General features: G+C 43.0%; 1 protein-coding gene across 5 annotated transcripts in view; it reads right to left on the reverse strand.

Annotated features, from left to right (window-relative positions):
• Positions 1-14,619, reverse strand: part of LOC118385967 (kalirin-like) — a 304,704-nt gene that overhangs the window by 182,039 nt on the left and 108,046 nt on the right. For all 5 annotated transcript variants that reach the window (XM_052521955.1, XM_052521954.1, XM_052521952.1 and 2 more), the window contains exons 2-3: positions 14,240-14,314; positions 12,167-12,281 (exon numbers count right to left, since the gene is read on the reverse strand). In XM_052521955.1, coding sequence (XP_052377915.1) covers positions 12,167-12,281; positions 14,240-14,314 — 190 coding nt within the window. The remainder of the gene's footprint in view (positions 1-12,166; positions 12,282-14,239; positions 14,315-14,619) is intronic.

Consider the following 14,619-nt stretch of genomic DNA (forward strand, 5'->3'; position numbering starts at 1 on the left):
TTAAATCCTTACCTTCTAATAAATCTCCTGGGGAGGATGGCTTCCATAAGTTCCATAAAGAATTTAGGGAGCTGTTGGTCCCCTACCTTATGGAGGTACTTAAAAAAGCCAGAGAAGACAACTGCTTTCCAGAGTCCTTCTCTCAAGCAGTGATTACTGTAATCCACAAGAAAGGGAAAAACCCGCTAAAGTGCGCCTCCTATAGACCAATCTCTCTCCTTAACACATATTGTAAACTGGTCACCAAGATGCTATCTAAGAGACTGGAGTCATGTCTTCCCCTGTTGGTCAACCCAGATCAGACTGGCTTCATAATTAATAGATTGTCCTCCAATAATCTCAGAAGGTTCTTTGATATACAGTGCCTTGCGAAAGTATTCGGCCCCCTTGAACTATGCGACCTTTTGCCACATTTCAGACTTCAAACATAAAGATATAAAACTGTATTTTTTTGTGAAGAATCAACAACAAGTGGGACACAATCATGAAGTGGAACGACATTTATTGGATATTTCAAACTTTTTTAACAAATCAAAAACTGAAAAATTGGGCGTGCAAAATGATTCAGCCCCTTTACTTTCAGTGCAGCAAACTCTCTCCAGAAGTTCAGTGAGGATCTCTGAATGATCCAATGTTGACCTAAATGACTAATAATGATAAATACAATCCACCTGTGTGTAATCAAGTCTCCGTATAAATGCACCTGCACTGTGATAGTCTCAGAGGTCGGTTAAAAGCGCAGAGAGCATCATGAAGAACAAGGAACACACCAGGCAGGTCCGAGATACTGTTGTGAAGAAGTTTAAAGCCGGATTTGGATACAAAAAGATTTCCCAAGCTTTAAACATCCCAAGGAGCACTGTGCAAGCGATAATATTGAAATGGAAGGAGTATCAGACCACTGCAAATCTACCATCTGCAAAACGTTATGTTTGGCGTAAAAGCAACACAGCTCTCACCCTGAACACACCATCCCCACTGTCAAACATGGTGGTGGCAGCATCATGGTTTGGGCCTGCTTTTCTTCAGCAGGGACAGGGAAGATGGTTAAAATTGATGGGAAGATGGATGGAGCCAAATACAGGACCATTCTGGAAGAAAACCTGATGGAGTCTGCAAAAGACCTGAGACTGGGACGGAGATTTGTCTTCCAACAAACAATGATCCAAAACATAAAGCAAAATCTACAATGGAATGGTTCAAAAATAAACATATCCAGGTGTTAGAATGGCCAAGTCAAAGTCCAGACCTGAATCCAATCGAGAATCTGTGGAAAGAACTGAAAACTGCTGTTCACAAATGCTCTCCATCCAACCTCACTGAGCTCGAGCTGTTTTGCAAGGAGGAATGGGAAAACATTTCAGTCTCTCGATGTGCAAAACTGATAGAGACATACCCCAAGCGACTTACAGCTGTAATCGCAGCAAAAGGTGGCGCTACAAAGTATTATGGTCCTTCTGTGGCTCAGTTGGTAGAGCATGGCGCTTGTAACGCCAGGGTAGTGGGTTCGATTCCCGGGACCACCCATACGTAGAATGTATGCACACATGACTGTAAGTCGCTTTGGATAAAAGCGTCAGCTAAATGGCATATATTATTATTATATTATTAACTTAAGGGGGCTGAATAATTTTGCACGCCCAATTTTTCAGTTTTTGATTTGTTAAAAAAGTTTGAAATATCCAATAAATGTCATTCCACTTCATGATTGTGTCCCACTTGTTGTTGATTCTTCACACAAAAATACAGTTTTATATCTTTATGTTTGAAGCCTGAAATGTGGCAAAAGGTTGCAAAGTTCAAGGGGGCCGAATACTTTCGCAAGGCACTGTAATTCACCTTGCTAACAAAAACAAAATACCTAGTGTCGCAGTCTCCCTCGACGCTGAAAAGGCCTTTGATAGGGTTGAATGGCCATACCTCTTTCGCGTCTTGGAAAAGTTTGGTTTAGGTACCGTGTTTGTAAATTTGATAAAATCACTCTACAAATCTCCTAAAGCTAGGATTGCTACCAATGTGATTACTTCCTCCTCTTTCCCTCTTTATAGGGGGAACAGACAAGGTTGCCCAATTAGCCCCCACCTCTTTGCCCTCGCCATCGAACCGTTGGCTGAGGCTATTAGAACGTGCCCTGACATACATGGCTTTAAGGTGGGCCCCCATACCCATAAATTATCACTCTTTGCGGACGACCTTATCTTATTTCCAACAAACCCAGAACACTCCCTCTCTCACTTGCAGATCCTACTACAGTGTTATAGTTCTTTCTCTGGATATAAGGTCAATTTTGATAAAAGCGAAATCTTATCGTTGTCTGTCTTTGACCATCATACCATCAAGCACAAGTTTCCTTTTAGATGGTCGCCAATGGGCTTCACATATTTGGGCATAATGGTGGATGGTAATCTGAACAACCTCTATATACTCAATCTGTCCAGTTTGTTGCAACAGGTGGAGGTTGACCTTTGTAAATGGATGGACTTACCTCTCACTCTGCTGGGTAGAATCAATGTAATTAAAATGAATGTCCTGCCCAGATTTCTATATATGTTTCAATCTCTCCCTATCCCTGTTCCCGCAGCATTTTTTCATCTCTCGACAAGCTGTCCAGACGGTTTATCTGGCACGGCAAAACCCCTAGGGTTGGCCTGGATAAACTGACCCTTGATTACAGTCAAGGGGGCTTAAACCTCCCCAATTTTAGAATGTACTACTGGGCTGCACAGTCTAGGTTTCTGGCTCAGAGGTTTGACAATGGTCCCTCTCCCTCATGGTTGAACATTGAAAAGCTTGAGGTAAATGATGACACTGGGGCAGAATTGTTTTACAAATGGGACTCTTCTGGAACATTGTTACGAGGAGGGAGTTCTTATGTCTTTTGATCAGCTGAAACAGAAATACCACTTGCCTAATAGGGACTTCTTTAGCTACCTACAACTACAAAACTTTATTAGGGTGACTCTCAAGGGACAATGGAACCTACCTAAGATGTCACCTATTGAACAACTCTGCCACGCAGACCAACCACTGTTCAAGACCATTTCCCGTGTATACGATGCTCTTATGTCAGGACTAACACTGCCTGGGCTAGATAAACCCCGACTTAGATGGGAAAAATATCTGGGTATTGATCTTGATGAGGATCTATGGAGTGACCTTTGCAGGGATGGTGTTACATCCACATTGAACTCCAGATACAGACTGATCCAGTTTAATTTCCTCCATCAGCTCTATAATAATCACCCCATCTAGACTGCACAGGTTCAACCCAGATATCTCCTCCCTATGTTTTAGATGTGGCTCAGATGAAGGAACAGTCCTCCATTCTACTTGGCAGTGTTCAAAACTACACGGTTTCTGGCAGGGGGTATGCGATACCATATCCTCAATTCACGGGGTTGCATTCCCTTTAGACCCGGAGGTCTGTCTACTGGGTAACTTTACTAACACCAATCTTAGGCAAAGCCATACTATAAAGCTAACAGAAATATTGCTAGCGATTGCCAAGAAATGTATTGCCTTGAAATGGAAATTGGATTCCTCCCTGCCAGTTGCAAAGTGGCTATTGGAAGTTAACTTCTTCGAGATAGGGGGCGCTATTTTAATTTTTTGATAAAAAAATGTTCCCGTTTTAAACAAGATATTTGGTCACGAAAAGATGCTCGACTATGCATGTAATTGAGCTTTGGAAAGAACAAACTCTGACGTTTCCAAAACTGCAAAAAATATTATCTGTGAGTGCCCCAGAACTAATGCTACAGGCGAAACCAAGATGAAATTTCATACAGGAAATGGTCCAGATTTTGAATGCCCTGTGTTCCAATGTCTCCTTATATGGCTGTGAATGCGCCAGGAATGAGCCTGCACTTTCTGTCGTTTCCCCAAGGTGTCTGCAGCATTGTGACATATTTGTAGGCATATCATTGGAAGATTGACCATAAGAGACTACATTTACCAGGTGTCCGCCCGGTGTCCTCCGGTCCATGCGCGTTCCATTTTCTTCAGAGGAGAAACCAAACTGCCACGAATGATTTATCATCGATAGATATGTGAAAAACACCTTGAGGATTGATTCTAAACAACGTTTGCCATGTTTCTGTCGATATTATGGAGTTAATTTGGAAGTTTGCGTTGTAATGACTTAATTTTCTGGTTTTTTCTTACCCAAACGTGATGAACAAAACGGAGCGATTTGTCCTACACAAATAATCTTTTTGGAAAAACTGAACATTTGCTATCTAACTGAGAGTCTCCTCATTGAAAACATCCAAAGTTCTTCAAAGGTAAATTATTTTAATTGAATGCTTTTCTTGTTTTTGTGAAAATGTTGCATGCTGAATGCTAGGCATAATGCTTTGCTAGGCTATCAATACTCTTACACAAATGCTTGTTTAGCTATGGTTCAAAAGCATATTTTGAAAAGCTGAGATGACAGTGTTGTTAACAAAAAACTGCCTAAGCCATCCGTGTCACTAAAGCACCTTATACCACCCACCACTGCGAGCTTGAGAGCAAATATATTTATTTCATTTCATTTGCGATTTTCATGAATAGTTAACGTTGCGTTATGGTAATGAGCTTGAGGCTATAAATAGGATCCCGGATATGGGATTGCTCGTCGCAACAGGTTAATAGTTGTATCCCTTTGGAGAAAATCACTTACTGCTTGAGGAATAAGTTAAAGACATTTTACAGAATTTGGCAACCTTTTATTGACTATATGGAGAATCTCCCTCCACATCTCATTGATTGAATCTATATATAATCCTCACACATGTAATGTATAATATGTAGCCTACGGCAGGTGATCCAATGTCTCGTTTTTATTTTTTTCTTATTTTATGTTTGTTTATATAATTATTATATATATATATTTTTTGTTACGCTCGTCTGTTACTGTCACTTTGTCCTATCGTTGTCTAATATCTTTTCACTTTTGTTTTGAATGTTCTTAATTGGAAAATGCAAAAATAAAATATATAAAATAAAATAAAAACATCTGCTATCTGAGCAGCTAACCGATCGCTGCAGCTGTACATAGTCCACCTGTAAATAGCCCACCCAATTTACCTACCTCATCCCCATACTGTTTTTATTTTTTTACTTTTCTGCTCTTTTTGCACACCAGTATCTCTACCTGCTCATCTGATCATTTATCACTCCAGTGTTAATCTGCCAAATCGTAATTATTTGTTCCTATGGCCAATTTATTGCCTACCTCCTCATGCCTTTTGCACACAATGTATATAGACTCCTTTTTTCCCCTACCGTGTTATTGACTTGTTTATTGTTTACTCCATGTGTAACTCTGTGTTGTTGTCTGTTCACACTGCTATGCTTTATCTTGACCAGGTCGCAGTTGCAAATGAAAACTTATTCTCAACTAGCCTACCTGGTTAAATAAAGGTGAGAAAAAAAAAAAGAAGAAAAAAAAAAACACTGCCCTAGACCTTACTGCAGTTTAGCGGATGAGGTTACTCTGGTTATTTCTACTGTAGTGCACTATGCAGGGAATAGGGTGCCATTTGAGATGCAACCAATAAATCTGTACCAGCACCGTTTAATTCCCACAACAACAGCATCCCTATTAAACCCTTTTTATTTTCTGCAATTTATTCTTCTCAATGGGTCACTGGTCCAAGAACAACAGAAAACAGCCATGACACAGTCATACTAGTAGGAAAGGCAAGTGCTACTGATTTGATGACTTTCTCCTTCGTGTTGAATAAATTAGGTGCTACGTGAAAACACTCATTTTCACATAGGCTGAAAAGACAATGGATATGTAGCCTGTGACCTTCAGCTTTGCCACACTGATTTTCAGTGAAAAGCAGCATTCATGAACTTGGGATGTGTCCTTAATGACCTTAGGGGTCAAAAGTAGTGCACTATAAAGGGAACAGGGTGCCATTTGGGATGCAACCATCGACTTGCTAATTCCCTTTTAATTGAAGGAACATGTTGAAGTGATTAGGCAATGACATCATCGTCTCAGTTTGTAGTTTCACTGACCCACGAGAGCACAGCTAATTCCAAAGAACTCAAAACAAACAGACTGTTGCTAAAATATCACAGCAAATAGCTTAGCGAATGCATATCGAGAGTTATAAATAGTGAGGATATAAAAATGTCCTGGATGCAGAGAGGGATTTCCAATAAATGCCTGGGGTACGGGATGGGGGATCAATACCATTGATGACCAGCAACAAATCACTGGGATATCGTGATCTGGAGCTACTGTATCAACACAAGCCTTGACGTTCATAGTCACACCACTCATTATGAAACCATAATACTGAAAAGCAACAAAAAAATACATTCAAAAACAAACAAATAATTTCTATCGTTTTGTCTAATTTCGTGTGCGGGATTTAAAAAAAGAAGGGAACCGAAGGAAAAACCCAGCTCACTCCAATACCTCCTGTGGATATGACGGAGAGATGTAAAGCTACTCCGAGAGAGAGGAACTCAAAACCACAAAAGTGCTCTTGATTTGAATCAGAAGAGAGGCTCTCATTTCTTAACGGTTGACAGCACTGCTCTAGAAGTGTGCCATGTGGCCATCCCCCGCTCCCCACTCTCTAATACTCTTCTCCTGGCTAAGTCCCAAATGGCACCCAATTCCCTACATAGTGCACTACTTTTGACCAGGTCCCATAAGTCTATGTTTTAAAAAGTCCACTATATAGGGAATAGAGTGCCATTTGGGGTATCCATTTCCATGCTCGAACATGTGTTGGTGATAGTGGCAGGTCAGTTAGAGGGGAGTCGGATGGGACTCTCACTGGCTCTCCGGGCCAGCCAACCGGGCTGGCTGGCCATTTAGACTCTCATTAAGCAGGTCTTTGTTCAGAGCTATACAGAGGCTTTGAAGCTGACTTCATAGGGCCCACAGGCCTGATCAATGGCTGACAGCACCCACACACACACACACACACACACACACACACACACACACACACACACACACACACACACACACACACACACACACACACACACACACACAACCATGTATGCACGCATGCCATATTCACATATGCATACACACACATAGGCACACACACGTACAGTACCAGTCAAAAGTTTGGATACACCTACTCATTCAATAGTTTTTCTTTATTTGGACTTTTCTACATTGTAGAATAATAGTGAAGACATCAAAATTATGAAATAACACATGTTTAATCATGTAGTAACCAAACAAGTGTTTAACAAATTAAAATAGATTTTAGATTCTTCAAAGTAGCCACCCTTTGCCTTGATGGCAGTTTTGCACGGTAGATTTCTGTTGTCGTGGTTATTTCGTTCACACTTTAACTTTGTCACAATAATGTGCATGAGTTATGTTACGGGTCTCATTACCATCCCCCCCTAGACTGTCGGGCCAAAAGGGATTCGTAACACACACTCTTGGCATTCTCTCAACCAGTTTCATGAGGTGGTCACCTGGAATGCATTTCAATTAACAGGTGTGCCTTGTTGCAAGACCCAGATTTACCTCTGCTGCAGAGGATAAGTTCATTAGAGTTACCAGCCTCAGAAATTACAGGGGGGGGGGGGCTCTAGAGATAATTTGAATAGGATAGACAACGAACCAATTTCAACATTGCCGACCCACGAGGAGTTAGCTGAAGATGCTAGCTCCCAAGAGTTCCCCACAGAACCTACTCAAAGTGACCTACTGGCTGCCATAAACTCACTAAGCAAGAAGGTGGAGAGTATTGGGACTTCGACTGAAACTGAAGGGAACTAAGGGCAGGGTGCATGAGGTTCAGCAGATGACAGTCGATCACAAGGAAAGGCTACAGGACATAGAGAAACGGTGCACAAAATTACAACAAAACCCTGAAAGCCCGATTGGAAATGCTCGAGTTGCATTCAAGACGCCAGAATATCCGAATATTTGGGATCCAGGAGGACACTGAGAAAGGGAAACCCACTGAATCTGTCTCGGAGCTGATACCGGCATTGCCGGAGAGTGAACACTTCAAAACGGCCATCCTGAACGACCGCGCAAACAGATCACAGGCAACAAAGCGGGCGTGCCACCAAGGCCATTCATTGTACGGCTGCACTATCCCCATACCAGGGATCTCATCCTCAAGCTGGCTAGTCAAAAGTTCCTTAACTATAACGGAGCCAGGGTGCCTTTATACCCAGAAATTACTTTGGAGGTGAGGAACCAACGGAAAGAGCATGATGAGTTACTACGCAAGAAATGCAGGGCTGCCAACACCCGATATGGATTCCTCTTCCCAGCCCGGTTTAAGGTGGCAGTCAAGGGATCAACACGCACGTTTAACAACCCAAAAGAGGCCGATCTGTTCTTGTCAAGCAAGCTCCCTGGCTGAGGATACAGAACGGCTGTGTCAGCCGGCTAAATGACCAAATATAGGCCAGGAATGTGTTTGAATTTCCTGCCTATGTCTTTTCGATCAGAAGATCAAAAATTGGGATTATGTGATGGGTGACATATTATGGCATTTATATAGCATTGTTTGGCCTATCATGTTTTAGCGCCACTCACCCCCTAACATGAGAGTTAAGTGTTATTTAACTTTAGTTTATATGCGGAGCATCTATAGATGACAAGTTAGTTCAAGCTGTATGTCTAGACTCCCTAAAGTCTGTGTGTTACACGGAACCCAAACCGGCTGCGCGCGTGCACCATCGTGGATGAATGTATTTTGTCCCCCCACACCAAACGCGATCACGACACGCAGGTTAAAATATCAAAACCAACTCTGAACCAATTATATTAATTTGGGGACAGGTCAAAGCATTAAACATGTATGGCAATTTAGCTAGCTTGCACTTGCCAACTAATTTGTCCTGGGATATAAACATTCAGTTGTTATTTCATCTGAAATGCACAAGGTCCTCTACCCCGACAATTAATCCACACATAAAACAGTCAACCGAATAGTTTCTAGTCATCTCTCCTCCTTCCAGGCTTTTTCTTCTCTTGACTTTATAATGCGATTGGCAACTTTCATAAATTAGGTGCATTACCGTTCGTCTTTCAGTCAACGTGGGTATAACCAATGAGGAGATGGCACGTGGGTACCTGCTTCTATAAACCAATGAGGAGATGGGAGAGGCAGGACTCAATCTTTGTCAGAAATAGAACTGACTTCTATGTTAGCCCTTGGCAACGCAGACGCTCATTGGCGCACGAGCAGTGTGGGTGCAATAATTGAATAACAAAGATTTTTACATTTATTTTGCAACGCTCGCATCGCGTGTGGTCAGCCTGTTTTTCAGGGAGTGCTTCGTTTGGGGAAGTCACTCAGTAATGGGAAGTGGAGGGGGGATGAGGTCTGTGTTTTATGTTCAAATTTATTAATACAGGCGGCGTGACAAGCTCCCGCAGGGCGGGACGTTTTTCTTTTGGGCTTTGTATGACAGCAACAATTTAATCTAAAATAAGAAATGCCACATAGTGACCGAGCACAGAGTAGACCTGGTGGAATAAAGATAGTCAGCTGGAACTGTAATGGCTTAGGGCATGCTGGGGCGGCAAGGTAGCCTAGTGGTTAGAGTGTTGGACTAGTAACCGGAAGGTTGCAAGTTGAAATCCCCGAGCTGACAAGGTGCAAATCTGCTGTTCTGCCCCTGAACAGGCAGTTAACTCACTGTTCCTAGGCTGTCATTGAAAATAAGAATTTGTTCTTAACTGACTTGCCTAGTTAAATAAAGGTAAATAAAAATGTTAAATGAGCTAAGATTTTTTCTCATCTTAAATCACTGGGCGTTGACATAGTGCTTCTTCAAGAAACTCATATTAAACACTCCGCTCAGGTCAAGCTACAAGTCGGCTGGATCGGTCAGATATACCAGTCTAACTGATACAAAAGCGAGAGGGGTAGCAATCCTGATAAGGAAAAACATTATTTTTGTTTACTCATCCTCGATTTCATATCCTAATGGTTGGTATATTATTGTGGCTGGTACACTGACAGCTAAGACATGTACAGGCATCAAGAGCTATTCACAAAATAAAAGACAAGAAGGGTAAAATAGTAACAGATCCGCAGGATATTCAAATCAAATCAAAGTTTATTTGTCACATGTGCCAAATACAACAGGTATAGGCTACATACAAACACCGGTTAGTCAGGCTGATTTGAGGTAGTATGTAGTATGGTTAAAGTGACTATGCATATATGATGAACAGAGAGTAGCAGTAGCGTAAAAGAGGGGTTGGCAGGTGGTGGGTGGCGGGACACAATGCAGACAGCCCAGTTAGCCAATGTGCAGGAGCACATAGTATGTACATGAATGTATAGTTAAAGTGACTATGCATATATGATAAGCAGAGAGTAGCAGCAGCGTTATGGTGGGGGTAAAAACTGTTGAGAAGCCTTTTTGTCCTAGACTTGGCACTCCGGTACCCCTTGTGGTCAGAGGCCGAGCAATTGCCGTACCAGGCAGCTGTGGAAACTTATTTTTTTCTTATTTTGTTTGTTAGAATTTTACCCCCCTTTTCTCCCCAATTTTGTGGTATCCAATTGTTAGTAGATACTATCTTGTCTCTTCACGATAACTACCGTACGGGCTCGGGAGAGACGAAGGTCGAAAGCCATGCGTCCTCCGAAACACAACCCAACCAAGCCGCACTGCTTCTTAATTAACCTCTTGAAGCTAGGGGGCACTATTTGTATGTTTGGAAAAATAACGTTCCCAAAGTGAACGGCCTATTTCTCAGGACCAGATGCTAGAATATGCATATAATTGACAGATCCAATCCGGAAGCCAGCCACACCAATGTGTCGGAGGAAAAACCGTGCACCTGGCGACATGGTTAGCTGTCGCTAGTGCGCGATGAGACAAGGATATCCCTCCCTAACCCGGACGACACTAGGCCAATTGTGCATCGCCCCACGGACCTCCCGGTTGCGGCCGGGTGCGTTAGAGCCTGGGCAGAGTCTCTGGAGTCTCTGGTGGCACAGCTAGCGCTGTGATGCTGTGATGCAGTGCCCTAGACCACGGCGCCACCCGGGAGGCCCAGCTGTAGAACCTTTTGAGAATCTGAGGACCCATGCCAAATCTTTTTAGTTTCCTGAGGGGGAATAGGCTTTGTCATGCCCTCTTCACGACTGTCTTGGTGTGTTTGGACCATTCTAGCTTGTTGTTGACGTGGACACCAAGGCACTTGGTTCCTCTCACCCTGCTCCACTACAGCCCCGTCGATGAGAATGGGGGTGTGCTCGGTCCTCCTTTTCCTGTAGTCCACAATCATCTCCTTAGTCTTGGTTACGTTGGCTGTCTCGTTGTTGTCGGTGATCAGGCTGTTGTGTCGTCTGCAAACTTAATGATGGTGTTAGTTCTGTCTGGCCATGCAGTCGTGGGTCAGAGACCTGGCCGGGTGATGCCAGAATAACAATCGTGGGTGAACAGGTACAGGAGGGGACTGAGCACGCACCCCTGTGAAGCTTCAGTGTTGAGAATCAGCGTGGCAGATGTGTTGCTACCTATCCTCATGGATGATCTCTGCATGTGTGGTTCCCACCGCCAGGCTGTCTAAGGGCTTATTTGACCAAGAAGGAAAGTGATGCCGTGCTGCATGAGATGACCTAGCCTCACACAATTGAGAAGGTTTGGGATGAGTTGTGCCGCAGAGTAAAGGAAAAGCAGCCAAGAAGTGCTGCCAGAGGCAGAGGGTGGCTACTATGAAGAATCTAAAATCTATTTTGGATTTGTTTAACACTTTTTTGGTTAGTACATGATTCCATATGTTATTTCATAGTTTTGATGTCTTCACTATTATTCTACAATGTAGAAAATAGTCAAAATAAAGAAAAACCCTTGAATGAGTAGGTGTGTCCAAACCTTTGACTGGTACTGTATATATTTTTGTATTTAATCCATTTTGAATTCAGACTAACACAACAAAATGTGGAATAAGTCAAGGGTTATGAAAGCTTTCTGAAGGCACTGTACATGGATAAAGCATGTTCCTCCAGCTAGCCACATACATTAAGCCATGTTTACATCAGCACGGTCAGGTAGTCCAGGGGCCGTATCGCCCGCATGTATCAAGCATCTCAGAGTAGGATATGTGCTGATCTAGGATCAGGTCCCACCTGTCCATGTAATCTTATTCATTGTGATCTAAAAAGCTAAACTGATCCTCAATCAGACACATATCCTCTGTTCTTACCTGGGCACAGTGGAGAGATAGGTCACCAGCCGCCGCAGTTCGTCGTGTTTTATTCTGTCATGGTTGCTTCTGGCAGGGAAGGTCAGTATGGGGCCACCTCTCTTATCACGACCTCCTGTAGGAACACAGATAGCAGAAATCTCCTGATTTATGAAAGCCCTATGGCAGAGATAGATAGAGCTTTAAGTGCACATGGGGTATCTTCCCAAATGGCACCCTATTCTCTATATAGTGCACTACTCTTGACCAGGGCCCCAAAACATCCCTCCATTTTCTCAGCATTCTCTCAAAGTGCCTTTATAGGTCATTTACAGGATGACATGATATACAACATAATGAGAGTAGAAAGGCTCTGTCTTCATATCTCTTATTTAGTAGGTATTTGTCCAAAAAGGCACCCTATTCCCTGTACTACTTTTGTCCAGAGCCCATGGTCAAAAGTAGTGCACTATAACAGGGAATATTGTGCCATTTGGGACGCAACCCATGTGTGGAGAGATGCATGACCAGATTGATGTTGAAGTACAGTGCACGTTTGTTTATCCCCGGTGCTCATGGGACTTTGTGAGCAGCACCAGGAAGGCAGACATGGAGGCAGGGAGGCAAAGCAGCAGCGCCCCAGAGGGAGGGCATGGAGGCAGAGGGGGGGCATGGAGGGATTTTGGTGGTGACAGATCTTTGTTGACACTTTTTGGAAGCACCAACCCCCACGGATGGCACTGCTCCCCCGTGCTTCTCCCTCCCCTCGACTCTCTGACATGTCCACCAGTCTGTCATCCTCAAGCCCCCCATGTGTGTGTGTATGTGTGTACCACACACTGGGCCTCGTCAAAAGAGATAAGGCCAACAATATTACTCTACTGCTGCTGGGGAAACCTCTGATGTATTTTGGGGAGAAAAAAACATCAGTGAGATGCATGCCAGAGTAGTCCCATCTCCCAGGGGAGAGAGAGCTAGACGGAGAGAAACAGACAAAGAGAGAGCGAGAAAGAGGGAGAGATGAGATATCTATTCTCAACAGCTCAAAGGCTGCCTTAAGTTAACAGCCTTGTGTTTATTAGACTAAATTAGATTTTCTCTATTTTACATGGCGTTTAGCTTATTTTTTACAACAGCGCTCCAGTTCCCCGCCAGCTCTCTTTGCCAGCATTTTACCTGGTTACCCTGTTCATTGAGAGATGAGTCAGAAACCGTTTTTAGTCACACGGCTGGCTGCATTGTATTACCGCCACACCGGCAGTCATGACCGCAGTAAAATTCTACATGACCGTCGAGTCACGGTTATCTCCTTTATGCCCTCTGGACATGTGTACACAACTTGCTATGTAGCATCAGGTCCTAATGGCCTGGTACTCAGGGCTCTATTGTCCCTCTGATATCAATGCAAATGCAAATGCAATCACAATTCACATCAAAACAGTAGTGTGCTTTTAAAACTCCCCTCGCTGTGGTGATCAATTTGAAGAATAGAAGTTCAACAGCAGGTTGAAACTGAGTTTAAAACATGGTCGTTGTGGATGTTGTTTCAAAGCCTAATTCAACTAAATGGACAGCTGCTTTCTAAGGTGATGATTAATTACAAAACAACCATACGCATATATTAGAGCTTATGCATATGAAGGTTTATGAGCCTATGCAAACTGAATTAAAACGATGATTGCGCCGTTATACAATACATAGCCTTCCGCATATTACGCACGGCAGAAAAACAGAAAACAAAACAACTGTAAGAAGTCTTTGGTACATAATTGGTCTGTGCACTAATGAAGATGATATTGTAATCGGAAGTTCCCACACATGAAAGTTGTTTTGCCGATGGTTAAATGTCAACATGCTTGTCATGTACTACTAATCATGCTTGTCATGGGAATTTCCTCAGCACAGGTCTGCCAAGAACACTGACAGCCAGAACAGAAAATATCTTCATGATTTCCCATAGTGGATTAGTCAAGATGAAGCATCACAGGCTGCAAACCAAACGGCACCCTATTTTACCTATGTAGTGCACTACTTTAGAACAGGACTGATAGGACTAGGGAATAGGGTGCCATTTGGGACGCGAGACACACTCACCTGACACAAAGGCCACTTTCTCTTTCAGCACAGGCAGGACATCAGATGCCTTAATCCCATCATTCCTGAAGGACCCTGGAGAAGAGAGACAGATCAGGACAAGATTCAGATAATCAACTTTCATCTTCTGTAATCTCATTAAGAGATTTACATTCCTGGACAAATGGAACACATAACTACAGGCTGATGATGATAACAGAAAGATAAGCTCAGTGTTCTTCTTAAAGTTATTCCCAGACCCTGAGAACTTTTTTTCCCCTCCAACGTTTTTAGAAGTCAATAAACAACGATAAAACAGAGAATTAGGCCGGACAGCATTCTCTGCTAGAGGACTCTATAGTAGGGTGACCAGATGTCCCCGTTTACCAGGGACAGTCCCC

The sequence above is a fragment of the Oncorhynchus keta genome, chromosome 7 (assembly GCF_023373465.1).
Source record: "Oncorhynchus keta strain PuntledgeMale-10-30-2019 chromosome 7, Oket_V2, whole genome shotgun sequence".
NCBI classification, from domain to species: domain Eukaryota; kingdom Metazoa; phylum Chordata; class Actinopteri; order Salmoniformes; family Salmonidae; genus Oncorhynchus; species Oncorhynchus keta.